This window comes from Oncorhynchus mykiss, chromosome 21 (assembly GCF_013265735.2).
Source record: "Oncorhynchus mykiss isolate Arlee chromosome 21, USDA_OmykA_1.1, whole genome shotgun sequence".
Classification (NCBI taxonomy): Eukaryota; Metazoa; Chordata; class Actinopteri; order Salmoniformes; family Salmonidae; genus Oncorhynchus; species Oncorhynchus mykiss.
Window position 1 is genome coordinate 44,829,260 of NC_048585.1, and position 14,402 is coordinate 44,843,661.

The window sequence follows — 14,402 nt, forward strand, 5'->3', positions numbered from 1 at the left end:
AAGCAACACAATTCTAAATAAAAGCTGGCTTTATTTACAAATTAGTAACAATGTCAAGAAATACCCCCCCTCAAGTTATTTGAAAAGTTATATTTTAAACACTGATTATAATTATTATTCATTTTGAATTATATAAAAGCCCCTTGGATATTCTCACAGATCTATTATTACCCCTGTTATTAGAAGGACAATATATATATATATATATAAAATATTGGTAATGGCACCCAAATGGCGCAAAAGGGGATTGCTTGGCAGATCTCCAGCCTTATCCACTGAAATAGCGGTGGGCGCTCGCAAGGTTCAAGGCATGGGGGCAGGGGATGGGCCGCAGAGCCACGCACAGAAGACAAACCTAGCCCATGAGGAAGGGGTGGGGGTAGACCCCCACTCCACCCCAATGGGTAGCACAGAGCAACACTTCCAGGGGCATTGCACTAATAATGGTGCTGACTAGGGAAACGTTCCTGCTGTTCTTAGTGCCAGTTTGCACGTTCAAACTAAAACAATGTAACTAATAATGGCGTGAAAAACACCCCGTAGATATTTATTCAGAGGGCAGATATGGTTAAATATTAAAATACATTAGACCTCTCACTAAAGGCATAAGACAAGTTTTTTTTTTTTAAATGACATGAAATGCACACATTTGTAAATCCCAAACTCTGAAAGTAAGTGGTTACAATAAAGAAAGCAAACAAAATGTAAACAAGCTGTGTTTTATTTACATTAGCGAGGGACAGCTGGTGGCATTTTGAAAACAGGTTTTCAAACACTTGTAGCCAGATTAGCAGGACACTACTCTTTATAGCCCGGCTACTGAAAGTCACCTTTCCAGTACTCTTCACCCCGGCCCATACTGCACCCATAACAGTTACCATTCGAGCTGTTTACCCCCCAAAAAAGGACATTGTGACCAAAGAGAACAGACATTGTTTTCATCAAGCCAGCTTCTTTCTATGGTGCTACCCGTTCCAGGGTTAGGATTTTCAAGAGGACTTGAAAATTAGCCGGAACTGAGATGATCACCAGAACTAAAAAAAAATATATAAATAAAAAAAATAAAGGTATTTTGGTTTAAAAGCATTTTCTATACAAAAAAAAACAACATGTATATTGCCTATCAATGTGGAGGCATACTGTGTAATAAAATCAATTAAATAAAGGTTAAATAAAATAAAAAATGTGAATGTGTTTTTGCAGAGAATACAACCATGCCGACAACCATCCGTGGAGAACAGTGGACAAAGGGCTGGACAACACGCCGCACCGAGACAAGACACAAGGTTGCCAAGAAAGCGGTTAGTTTGGCTAGATTCTTAAAATGTGTACACAGCATTAGTGTTGGAGTCAATTAATTCTTAATCGATCTACCGTTTCTATCATAGGCCACTGTAAATTGATGGGGGCTCAGGGGTGGTACCATTCTGCTCATCTGATGAAGGTGCACATGGATCAGATTCAAACTTTGAAGATGAGATCAAGTCATTGAAGGCAGACCAGCAGAAAAAGAAACATTATCTGAGGGAAGAGATACGGGCGACAGCTGATGCATTGGTCCAGAGCGAGGCAGCATTGGTGGAGAATGACGCGTTGAAGAGGGCGAGGAACAAGAAAGTTACAATCCATGCCAGGCACACCTGTGAGCTCTGGAACTCCACCTCCGACAGGCAGAGTCAACATACCTGGCGGGTTCATCAGGTCATCCTGACATTTCCATTCCTCTTCTGACAACAGAACTTGACCAACTGCTCACTGGGCAGAGCAAGTGCCATCCGGACCATTATGCTGTTCTGCTATGTTTACTTGTCAGACTGCACAGTAGCCTGATAAGATATAAGCCACCTGCATTTGTTTAAATACTTTATTATCCAAATGTAAAAGCATATACTGTACAATACTGTATTTCTTCATCAGCATCTTTATAATAAAATGATAAAAATACTCATTCAAAATGCAGATGTTTATTAGTTATGAATCCATAAAATGACTATGGGAATAAATATCACAGAATGACAGAAATATTGGAACAAAGTTGTCTAATGAAGGTAAACTAATTTCAGTTTACTGGAAAATACTCTTTCAAACACACACACGGTCACGTTGTACAGCGCCATTATGGCTATTAGCAGGTAGCTGGACAATAGACTTGCCTAGGAGGGTAAGGGGGAGAATTCTATCGTCAAATGTATTTCTTAGTTAGGTTGGCTGTACTACAACTAGGCGTGATTGGATGAAACTGAAATTGCAACCACCAGAAAAGTTAAAACAAAAAAAGTATTATGCATCACATCTGACCGTGATTGGGAGTCCCAGAATTGCCAACTTGCCCAGCGTTTCTCTCCCTCTAAAAACATAAATAAATGTTTTGGCCTTTACTCAGATTACAATCACTCACTTTCATTCTCCCTCCCAAACAAAATAACCTCCAAAGTATTGTTATATATTATCAAGTTGATGGCACAGTCCTATAGCCCAGCACCTACATAAAGCTGAGTGACTCACTCATTCATGGCTTTGGATCAAAATAAGTACCAACATTCTTTCTGATAGTCTTTAATAAATAAAATGTTTTGGTTATCCTGACCTGGACACCATGTACAGTATTATAATAGCCCCTTATGGGTTATAAGCAGGACAATATACCTTTACCAACACCTCTGTTTTGTTACTTTGTGGATGGGGCCTCCCGAGTGGCGCAGTGCAAAATGCGTTGCTACAGATGCAGGTTCGATACCCGTGCCGGCCACCACCGGGAGACCCATGAGGCGGCTTTTGGTTTTAATTTAGAATGTAATTATTGGCGGCGAGTCACGCCATATTTTCCAATATACTGTAGGCCTACCGTAGGTGACATGAGTCCCACTAGTGTTGAGTAATGTGCTGTTAAAAGTGGTGTACGTCTTATTTATTTAAAGAGCATATTGAAGTTCGAAGCAATAGGATTTGAAGCAATAGCCTACAACTATTTTAGCACAGTTTCACACTGCGCTGGGGCAAGCATGGGCACTGGTCTTGATAAATCAATGAGAGATTTTTATTTTCACTGAATCTCCATTTGGGTATTGGTTAGACAAAAATGATGGTGTAGAAATGTTATGCTCTTAGTGTAACCTTTATTTAACTAGGCAAGTCAGTTAACTTCTTTGATATAGGGGGCGCTCTTAATTTTTGGATAAAAAAATGTTCCCGTTTTAAGCACGATATTTTGTCACGAAAAGATGCTCGACTATGCATATAATTGATAGCTTTAGAAAGAAAACACTGACGTTTCCAAATCTGCAAAGATATTGTCTGTGAGTGCCACAGAACTGATGCTACAGGCAAAACCAAGATGAAATTTCAAACAGGAAGTACCCCCAGATTTTGAAGGCGCTGTGTTTCAATGAGTCCTTATATGGCTGTGTATGGGTCACGAATGAGCTTAGACTTCGTCGTTTCCCCATAGTGTCGACAGCATTGTGACGTATTTGTAGGCCTATCATTGGAAGATGGACCATTTTACACTACATATACCAGGTGGCCGCTTGGTGTCCTCCGTCGCAGTTATTGCGTAATCTCCAGCTGCATGTATTTTTCTGTATGCTTCCGAGGAGAAACCCAACTGCCACAAATGATTTATCATCGAATAGACATGTGAAAACACCTTGAGGATTGATTCTAAACAACGTTTGCCATGTTTCTGTCGATATTATGGAGTTAATTTGGAAAAAAGTTTGGCGTTGTAGAGACTGAATTTTCTGGGTTTTTTCTTAGCCAAACGTGATGAACAAAACGGAGCGATTTCTCCTACACAAATAATATTTTTGGAAAAAATGAACATTTGCTATCTAACAGAGTCTCCTCATTGAAAACATCCGAAGTTCTTCAAAAGGTAAATTATTTTATTTGAATGCTTTTCTTGTTTTTGTGAACATTTTGCCTGCTGAATGCTAGGCTTAATGCTATGCTAGCTATCAATACTCTTACACAAATGCTTGTGTAGCTATGGTTGAAAAGCATATTTTGAAAATCTGAGATGAGTGTTAACAAAAGGCTAAGCTTGTGAGTCAATATATATTTCTCTCTTTTCATTTGCGATTTCATGAATAGTTAAAGTTGCGTTATGGTAATGAGCTTGAGGCTATGATTACGCTCCCGGATACGGGTTTGCGCGACGCTAGAGGTTAAGAACAAATTCTTATTTACAAGGACAGCCTACTCCTTCCTCCTAGTTGGGGAATTGAACCCCGGTCTCCCGCGTGCCTGCACGACACAGCATTCTTTAGCTAAATAGCCCAGTACTGTAGCCTACTCCCTACGCTGCAACTTTTAAAGAACGAACCACTGTACATCGGCTACGGCGAGTGAGATCACACAGTCGTCCTGGACAGCTGGTGCTCTGATGCAAGGTTCAGTGTTGCTTGCCTTGAAGAAAGCATAGAAAGAATTATGCCCGTCTGGTAGGCTCACGTCACTGGACAGCTCGCAGCTGGGTTTCCCTTTGTAATCCGTATAAGTTTGCAAGCCCTGCACATATGATGAACGTCTCAGCCGGTGTAGCAGGATTCAATATTAGTCCCATAGACGCTTTGCCTGTGATGGTTCGTCTGAGACGTTTTACATTTTTTTGTAATTTAGCAGACGCTCTACTCCAGAGCGATTTAGTGTGCATACATTTTTGTACTGTCAAGTATTGGTCCCCCATAGGAATCGAACCCACAACCCTGGTGTTGCAAATGCAATGTTCTACCAACTGAGCCACATGCGAGACATGCATATGTATGCAACAACGCATGATTGTTGTCTGTGAAACACAGCAAAGGCCTACACTTTTTGGCCTAAATGCAAAGTCTTATGTTTGGAGCAAATCCAACATGTCACTGAGTAAATACCTCCTTATTTTTCAGCACAGTGGTGGCTGCATCATTGTATGGGTATGCCTAATATCAGCAAAGACAGGATAGTTTCTCAGGAAGAAAATAAGCAGGATAAAGCTTCGAACAGGCAAGATTCTAGAGGAAAACCTGCTTCAGTTTGCTTTACACCAGACACTGGGATAGGAATTCACCTTTCAGCAGGACAATAACCTACAACAAAGCCAAATCTACACTGCAATTGCTTTCCAAAATAATGAACGTTCCTGAGTGGTTGAGTTACAGTTTTGACCTAAATCAGACTGAAAATCTATTTCAAGACATGAAAATGGCTTTCTAGCCATGATCCAACAACTTTACAGAGCTTGAAGAATTTCACCCAAAAATGAAAATGGGAAAATATCGCACAATACAGGTGTGCAAAGCTCAGACTAACTCAAGAAAACTCACGTCAAATCGCTGCTAACTGTTAACACATGCATTGCCTCAGGGGTGAATATTTATCTAATAAAGGTATATTAGTTTTATTTTTCATTAATCCTTTAACACATTTGGAATTGTATTCCACTTGACATTACAGAGTATTGTGAAGATCGTCGACAAAATTACAATGAAGTCCATTTCAACTCCACTTTGTAACAATAAAATGGCAATAAATCCAGGGGGTGGGGGTGTAGTCTTTCTATAGGCATTGTGTGTAAGATTCCTATAGGGCAGAGGCCAAGGTACATGTTAAGTTAAAAAGCATATGTGTAGCTAGAAGTGGAGTCGGAAGTTTACATACACTGAGGTTGGAATCATTAAAACTTTTTTTCAACCACTCCACAAATTTCTTGTTAACAAACTATAGTTTTGGCAAGTCGGTCAGGACATCTACTTTGTGCATGACAAGTTATTTTTCCAACAATTGTTTACAGACAACTTATTTCAAACTTAGTGCCTCTTTTGCTTGACATCATGGGAAAATCTAAAGAAATCAGCCAAGACCTCAGAAAAAAAATTGGAGACCTCGACAAGTCTAGTTCATCCTTGGGAGCAATATCCAAACGGCTGAACGTACCACGTGCATCTGTACAAACAATAGCACGCAAGTATAAACACCATGGGACCACGCAGCCGTCATACCGCTCGTGAAGGAGACGAGTTCTGTCTTCTAGAGATGAACGTACTTTGGTGCGAAAAGTGCAAATCAATCCCAGAACAGCAAAGGACCTTGTGAAGATGCTGGGGGAAACAGGTACAAAAGTATCTATATTCACAGTAAAACGAGTCCTACATCGACAGCCTGAGAGGCCGCTCAGCAAGGAAGAAGCCACGCTCCAAAACTGCCATAAAAAAGCCAGACTACAGTTTGCAACTGCACATGGGGACAAAGATTGTACTTTTTGGAGAAATGTCCTCTGGTCTGATGAAACAAAAACAGAACAGTTTGGCCATAATGACCATCGTTATGTTTGGAGAAAATAGGGGGAGGCTTGCAAGCCGAAGAACACCATCCCAACTAGAGGTCGACCGAATCATCGGAATGGCGAATTAATTGGGGCCGATTTCAAGTTCTCATAACAATCGGAAATCGGTATTTTTGGACACCGATTTTTATTTATAAAAAAAAAAAGAATATATATATTTAACAAAGCAAGTTAGTTAAGAACACTCTTGTTTTCAATGACGGCCTAGGAACGGTGGGTTAAACTGCCTTGTTCGGGGGCAGAACGACAGAGTTTCACCTTCTCAGCTCGGGGGATCCAATCTTGCAACCTTACAGTTAACTAGTCCAATGCAATAACGACCTGCCTCTCTCTCGTTGCACTCCACAAGGAGACTGCCTGTTACGCGAATGCAGTAAGCCAAAGTAAGTTGCTAGCTAGCATTAAACTTATCTTATAAAAAACAATCAATCATAATCACTAGTTAACTACACATGGTTGATGATATTACTTGATATTATCTAGCGTGTCCTACGTTGCATATAATCTGACTGAGCATACAAGTATCTAAGTATCTGACTGAGCAGTGGTAGGCAGATGCAGGTGCGTAAACATTCATTCAAACAGCACTTTCGTCAGTTTTACCAGCAGCTCTTCGTTGTGCGTCAAGCATTGCGCTGTTTATTACTTCAAGCCTATCAACTCCCGAGATGAGGCTGGTGTAACCAAAGTGAAATGGCTAGCTAGTTAGCACGCACTAATAGCATTTCAAACGTCACCCGCTGTGAGCCTTGGGATGGTTGTTTCCCTTGCTCTGCATGGGTAACGCTGCTTCGATGGTGGCTGTTGTCATTGTGTTGCTGGTTCGAGCCCAGGGAGGAGCGAGGAGAGGGACGGAAGCTATACTGTTACACTGGCAATACTAAAGTGCCTATAAGAACATCTAATAGTCAAAGGTATATGAAATACAAATGGTAAAAGAGGGAAATAGTCCTATAATTCCTATAATAACTACAACCTAAAACTTCTTACCTGGGAATATTGAAGACTCATGTTAAAATAACCACCAGCTTTCATATGTTCTCATGTTCTGAGCAAGGAACTGAAACGTTAGCTTTCTTACATAGCACATATGGCACTTCTACTTTCTTCTCCAACACTTTGTTTTTGCATTATTTAAACCAAATTGAACATGTTTCATTATTTACTTGAGGCCAAATTGATTTTATTGATGTATTATATTAAGTTAAAATAAGTGTTCATTCAGTACTGTTGTAATTGTCATTTTTACAAATACATGTAAAAAATAAAATAAAAATCTGCCGATTAATCGGTATTGGCATTTTTGGTCCTCCAATAATCAGTATCGGTGTTGAAAAATCATATTCGGTCGACCTCTAATCCCAACCGTGAAGCACGGGGGTGGCAGCATCATGTTGTGGGGGTGCTTTGCTGCAGGAGGGACTGGTGCACTTCACAAAATAGATGGCGTCATGAGGGAGGAACATTGTGGATATATTGAAGCAACATCAAGACATCAGTCAGAATATTAAAGCTTGGTCGCAAATGGGTCTTCTAAATGGACAATGACCCCAAACATACTTCCAAAGTTGTGGCTAAATGGCTTAAGGACAACAAAGTCAAGATATTGGAGTGGCCATCACAAAGCCCTGACCTCAATCCTATAGAAAATGTGTGGGCAGAACTGAAAAAGTGTGTGCGAGCAAGGTCAACACTCCTGACTCAGTTACACCAGCTCTGTCAGGAGGAATGGGCCAAAATTCACCAAACTTATTGTGGGAAGCTTGTGGAAGGCTACCCGAAACATTTGACCCAAGTTAAACAATTTAAAGGGAATGCTTCCAAATACTAATTGAGTGTATGTAAACTTCTGACCCACTGGAAATGAAATAAATAAAAGCTGAAATAAATCTCTACAATTTTTCTGACATTTCACATTCTTAAAATAAGTGGTGATCCTAACTGACCTAAAACAGGGAATTTTAACTCAGATTAATTGTCAGGAATTGTGAAAAATTGAGTTTAAATGTATTTGGCTAAGGTGTATGTAAACTTCTGACTTCGACTATGTGGACTGGCAAACATTTATATGATTTTATTATTTATTTAGCAACATAATGGGACCCACCCATACTTATGGGCCCTGCTCAAAAGTAGTACACTATAAAAAGGGAATAGGGTGCCATTTGGGATGCACTTTTAGTGGGGAAAACCCCATCACTGCAGAATTGACACAGCCTTAAGTCATGTGACTTTACCATGTGCAGCAGTTTGATGTGATTTCCCTGTGGTTTTGTGAAATAAGCCATGTAGGAGCCAAACACTAAGTTCTGCAGTGTGTACAAGGGGGGGGGGGGGGGTCAGTTTAGGCGTTTTAGGGATTGGGCTAAAGTACAGACAGCAGTTTACTGGGAACTTTTGGTTAGGTGAGGTGGTTGAGGGTGGAAGGGTTGGAGGGTGTCACTTCAGAATGCGACAGCTGTCGCCACTGAGCCTTGTGTGAGGTGGCTGACGATGGGTGAGGGGGTGCAAGGATGAGTAGAGGGTGCGTTATTTTTGGAGGCTAGGGTCCAGATATCCTGTAATCTACACCCCTACCCCTCGTCCCAACCCTGAGTAGGGGGCTATTTTTAAAAGCACAGGGTAAGGGCAAAATGGAGCCGCTCTCAGCAGCTTTCACATGAGGTAGGTGGAGGAGGGCGGGACAGGTGACCAATTTGGAATGATCTGACACCACCTTCTACACACTGCATCTACTCCCCTCTCCCCATACAGAAGTGGTGGTGTGTAGAATACACAGAAGAACACCAACCAGTGTAAGACAACGTCTTCCATGAATGTCCACTCAAGAGTAGCTAGACTAGAACTTGCCCTGGATTCAGGGTCAGATATTTTTTCCATTCCCTTTAACGGTTATGGTTAGGGAGGGGTTGGGTAATCTGATCCTAAATCTGTGGGTAATGGGAACTCCTACCATGCGTCTATATTCTGGCCATTGGCCCACAGTATGTATGTAAGCATGTATAAAAAAAATACACAGGCATATAGGGTCAATATATATCTTAACGTGTCGTAACAGAGAGGGGTCCAATGTTTAATTGACATGAGCAGAGGTCAGGCCTGAGAGCGGCAGTGATCTCTCCCCTCTGTGTGTGTGTGTGTGTGTGTGTGCGTCTCACCTGTAGGTAGGCCACATGGTACTCCAGTAGGGCCTGGGCGTTGCTGATGTTCTCTTTAGTTCCCACAAAGACAAAGGGGACCATGCCCTGGAGAGAAGGACAGTGTAAGAGAGTGGACTGGTAGACCGTTACGCTTCATTATACATTTGGAGGTGGACGAGTCCTGATGTTTAGTCATGGACATTTGGACACATTTGTGCATTTACACAAGGGCCAAATAACTGGTGTCTTTAAATTGATGTAGAAATACATAGAGGTTTCTCTTTGAAGGGACATTTCTTTTTAAATAAAGTGGGGAAAAGCACACTGAACAACAGTGATATACACCAACCGATGGAGTGGGCCCAAGCAACCCCTCCTAGAATGGGTAATGTACAGTACAGACATGCAGTGGAAACTGAAATGGGACAACTGACAGCGTCGACAGACCAAGCCTATGGATTGCAAAATTCCATTCACCTCTTGTTTAGGGGCAGTGTCTTCTCTGCCAGCCCCCTGCTTGCCTACCTCCTCACGGGGAAGCTTTTTGTCATTGTCCCCCTCGATCCGGACCCGCACCACCCCGGACTTGTCCACAATCTCCTGGATGACTTTGCCATTCTTGCCGATCACTTTTCCTGGGAGAGGAGAGAAAGAAGAGGGGGCATTTGGAGACCAAGGATTAGCTGGATGAATCCGTAAACATGGGCACCCTCATAGATATCATCCTGACCAACTTGCCGTCTAGTTTATTTCAAATTATAAAAGATGCCACAATTCAGACAATCTTTGTTTCTCAGTACATGTGTATGCAGGAACTTTCCTGATTGACTAAATCATGGGGGTGGGGCATCACTCACCTACGAGGTTCCTGGGCACCTGGAAGTAGTCTTCTTTGAACTCCAGGAAAACCCTGGCCAGCTTCACTGCTTCTGGGGTCTGCAACGCAAACACAACATCAATCCAACCTGCCATTAAACACATACAGAGAGAGATAAAGGCTGACAGCCTGCCACACACACGCTGACACACACCAAGACCCCACTCTCACCACAACATACCCACCCACCTCTCCGTAGATCCTGAAGGTGCAGCTCTCCTCCTCCAGTTCGATGGCGGTGACACCAGGCACCTTCCTGGCCTGCTGGATGTTGGCACCGTGGGAGCCAATGGCCAGACCCATCAGGTCTTCCCTTACCTTCACCTCTTCCTGGTACGCGGACGCCAGCTGCTTACTTGTCTGGGGGACAAGGACAATAGGGTGTCTGTCTACATGTTGATGGCCAGTCTCCAAGTTACATTCTCAAGCGTGTTTGATTCTAACTGAATGAACATGGGGGGAGAAGTGTGTGTGTATACCTCAAGGTGTTTAGTGGCTTCTTCGTTGCGGGACATGAGCATGAGCTTGGTACGGATGCTGCGGAAGTGCATGTCGCTCAGGAGAGCAGCACGCTTCACTGTTGTCTCATTTGTTGACTAGAGAAAGCAGAAGTGTTAGTCTGAGAAAGCTGGTTAAAGAAGAAAAAGGGACATTACTAAAAATGCTAGCCTTGAAGCACTGCTCTCAGAGTAGGAGAGCGGATCTAGGATCAGGTCCCCCCAGTCCATATAATTGCCTAATAATGAACTAAAAAAGGCAAACTGATCCTAGATCACTAAGCTTCTCAGAGTAGGAGTGCTGAATACAGGCCCTGAAAGCAGTAGTGGCTGTGATACTGACCAACACGATGAGCTCGTGTGAGGCTGCACTGTAGAAGATGCAGTTGGCTCCAATGGCTTTCCTGAAGTCTTTATGGATGTTGTCGTTCGCACAGCTGTTGGTTAAAAAAAAAAGAAAATAACTTGGGTCAAACCACAGTTATTCACAACAGTGCACTATGCTGCTACTGTGAAAGGCTGATGGCCTGCCCAAAAGACAGCTCAAAGACAAAGCTCCAATGACAACATTTCGATGTGTATAACTGTCTAAACAAGAAACCCTTCACAAATAGCACCCTATTCCCTACACTATGTAGGAAGTAGCCTTTCAACAGTGCCGCCCCAGTGGTGAGGATGGTGTAGTGCACTGCCGGGGTCAGAGGTCAAACACTCACATGTTCCGTAGGTCTTCTGGGATGGCGATGGGGACCTTGTGGAAGGAGTTTCGGGAAGAAGGGCTGTTGGGGTTGACGGGCCGGATGCGTTCGTGCGTGACGATCTCGTTGTATGTGGCGTCGCACGCTGCGTACTCGATAACGTAGAACTAAAGGGTTCAAATAGAGAGACAAAGGTTCTCAGAAATGGCGAAATTGCAAGAGAAAGAAAATATTTAATGAATAGAAATAGACCCAGATTAATATAAATATGGGTAAAATAACAAGAATCATTCAAAAAAAATAGTATATTTTACAGAGCTCCACCATATACCTTTATTAATAAACAACGTTTCAATCCTGCAAGGATCTTCGTCAGATCATTTCAAATAACAAGGGTTTTCAGAGATTGAGAAATGGCAAGAGAAATAATGTGTGCCGAATAATAATAATGGGGACTATAGTGTGTTAGGCTAGATGAGGTACTTCTACCAAACTACCTAGGGAGCAAACAGAGCAAACAGCCCAAAAGACGTCAATTATTCATTCCACACAAGACAACTTGCATTGAATATTTATAGGGCTTTGGGTCAAGGTTAATCAGAAATGGCACTTCTCTTTAAAAATGTAATTCAGCTAAGGTTTTATTCATGTGATAAATTAACCAATAGTCATTTTCTTAGTCCCGTCTGACAGAGCGAGGGCAAGAGAAAGAGCGCGAGAGAGAGAGCGAGAGAGATGGAACTCCACACAAAGCACAAACCACACAAAGCTGACATTCCAAACCTTTATCACTGATCAAAATAGTGGTCAAATCCAGCATCAAGCCTCACTAACGGCGTCCGCATGTTTCCCATTCGAAACAGTTTGTGCATATATTATGACGACAATGTGACGTTTGTTAGTTTTGGTCGTCGGCAAGGTTTTTTGGGGAACTGCTAATAATACTAGGTACATTTCATATTCACAAATGCAAATGGTCTAATTCAAAACCAAACTTTATTCACTTTATAAATGAACTTAAACAATATGGCACTACTTTAACTAAAATGAAAAACACAAATTCTCGAGCCAAGCGGAAGTTCGGAGCCAAAGTCCACACTCCATTGGTCATTAGTAGGGATTCTTCAATTAAGTGTTTGTTGTCATTCAACGATACTCGTTTTCATGCACTTTGACAGCACCAAACATCTTGGACGTAAAATTGCACGACTTAGATCCCCTCTGCAAAATCATAAAAATGTACAACAGATTTCTTAAATCATCTAAGATTAATTCTGAAAACTTTGAAGAAGCATCGACTGGCTACAGCTTCTTAAGACGAACAAACAGTTCCATTACCGCCTTCTCGTTTTCCAAGCAAAGGTTTTTTTTTTTTTTTTTTTTTAAGTATGCGAGTGCACTCGTTCTGTTGGCCTAGCCGAGTTCGGTACAGCGTCAGCCAAACTGAAGCATGCGGAAGCATTAACACCCCCTCAGTCACATTCTACTGACCCAGTCTGGAAGACAGTGGTTGCGTCCCAATAGTGCACTCATATATATATATATATAATTTTTTTTAACATTTAAAAAAAAAACATTAAAGTGTCATTTGGGACTCCGTGTGCCAGACAGGGAATAGTGTTTAATGTTAGTCGCTAAATTCCTAAATCAACCCTCGGCCCCTACTCAATAGCCAAGCCAGAAGATCTGAGAGGATTGGATAGGTATATAATAATATATAAAACATCTTTTTTTTTTAAGGTAGTTGCTTCAGCTTTCCTTCTCAAAGACTAGGTGGGATCTACAGAAGTGCTAGGGGTAAATATGGAATGTTGAATCTGTGTGTAGTCTAGGTGACCCTACAGTACGTGCCTGCCTGCTTTAAACAAGCTATGTGCTTCCTGCTGCATTAGTTATCCCAATTAGCCTACATTAGAGTGCTGTGTGTGGGTCTATACAAGGGATGACTGAGGGGTATCCCGTAGTGGACGGAGCGTGTGTGTAAAACGCTGATGCATCACACAACATGCACATGACATTGCACAAATGACTACTTGGACTGATCAAGAAAATTAAAAGGGGACTATTTAGCAACAGTACACCAAAGTATTGGTTGAGATACGGGGATGTTCATCACCTCTTCACACAGAGTGAGACCCGACCATGTTGCATGCAAGCACACAGAATTGTTTTTAAATCACACACACACAGTGCCCCCCCCTACCGACCCCATGCCGGCCCCAGCGTGCACCCGACCCCTAACTCACCAGTCCCTGACTCACCTCTCCCTTCATCATTCTCACCCGGGCCAGCCACCAGCCACATGGCTCCTGCTCATTGGCCCTCGAGTACACCTGTTGGAGGGGTAGACAGGAGATGATTATACCGGGACATACAGGTGTTTATACCTGCTCGGGTTGCAAAATTCCAGTAACTCGCAGGTTTTACTGAAATTCTGGATTTCCTGATCATTTCATCATGCTTAGGGATGCCCCAGAGCAATGATACCAGAACAATTACAAGAAGAGGGGAAACTTTCTGAAATCTACCATGTAACATTAACCAAAGAGGTCAGGCAAAATATTTAGTAAAGTGATTATGTAATGATATGATAAACAGTGAGATGGAGTGTCTCTCCATGGCGAAGATGATTAGAGTGCTGCTGTGCTGAAGAATGGAATCCTAGCTGGCTAATCATGTCTAAATTGGACTGTGGTTAATCCGTCTCCACATCGCTCTGCCGTAGTGAACAGGACTCTGGGTAATCTCTGGACTGGCTGGGACCTGGGCTCATGGGTAGTAATCTCCAGCTATGAATGGAATCACGACGGAGGAAGCAAACCTAACCACTGATAGTGATATGGATTAATGCGTGGTATGGAATGC

The 14,402-nt window shown here is 42.2% G+C and overlaps 1 protein-coding gene across 4 annotated transcripts in view; it reads right to left on the minus strand.

Moving 5' to 3' along the window:
* The window catches only part of LOC110500856 (fragile X mental retardation syndrome-related protein 1), a 28,467-nt gene that overhangs the window by 7,251 nt on the left and 6,814 nt on the right, over positions 1-14,402 (minus strand). The window contains exons 4-11 of one of the 4 annotated variants that reach the window (XM_036957946.1): positions 13,799-13,870; positions 11,556-11,704; positions 11,183-11,276; positions 10,822-10,938; positions 10,532-10,702; positions 10,323-10,401; positions 9,991-10,100; positions 9,484-9,570 (exon numbers count right to left, since the gene is read on the minus strand). In XM_036957946.1, the coding sequence (XP_036813841.1) occupies positions 9,484-9,570; positions 9,991-10,100; positions 10,323-10,401; positions 10,532-10,702; positions 10,822-10,938; positions 11,183-11,276; positions 11,556-11,704; positions 13,799-13,870 (879 nt within the window). Of the gene's footprint in view, positions 1-9,483; positions 9,571-9,942; positions 10,101-10,322; positions 10,402-10,531; positions 10,703-10,821; positions 10,939-11,182; positions 11,277-11,555; positions 11,705-13,783; positions 13,871-14,402 lie in introns of all 4 variants that reach the window. The other 3 variants (XM_036957944.1, XM_036957945.1, XM_036957943.1) reach the window with 3 other exon arrangements.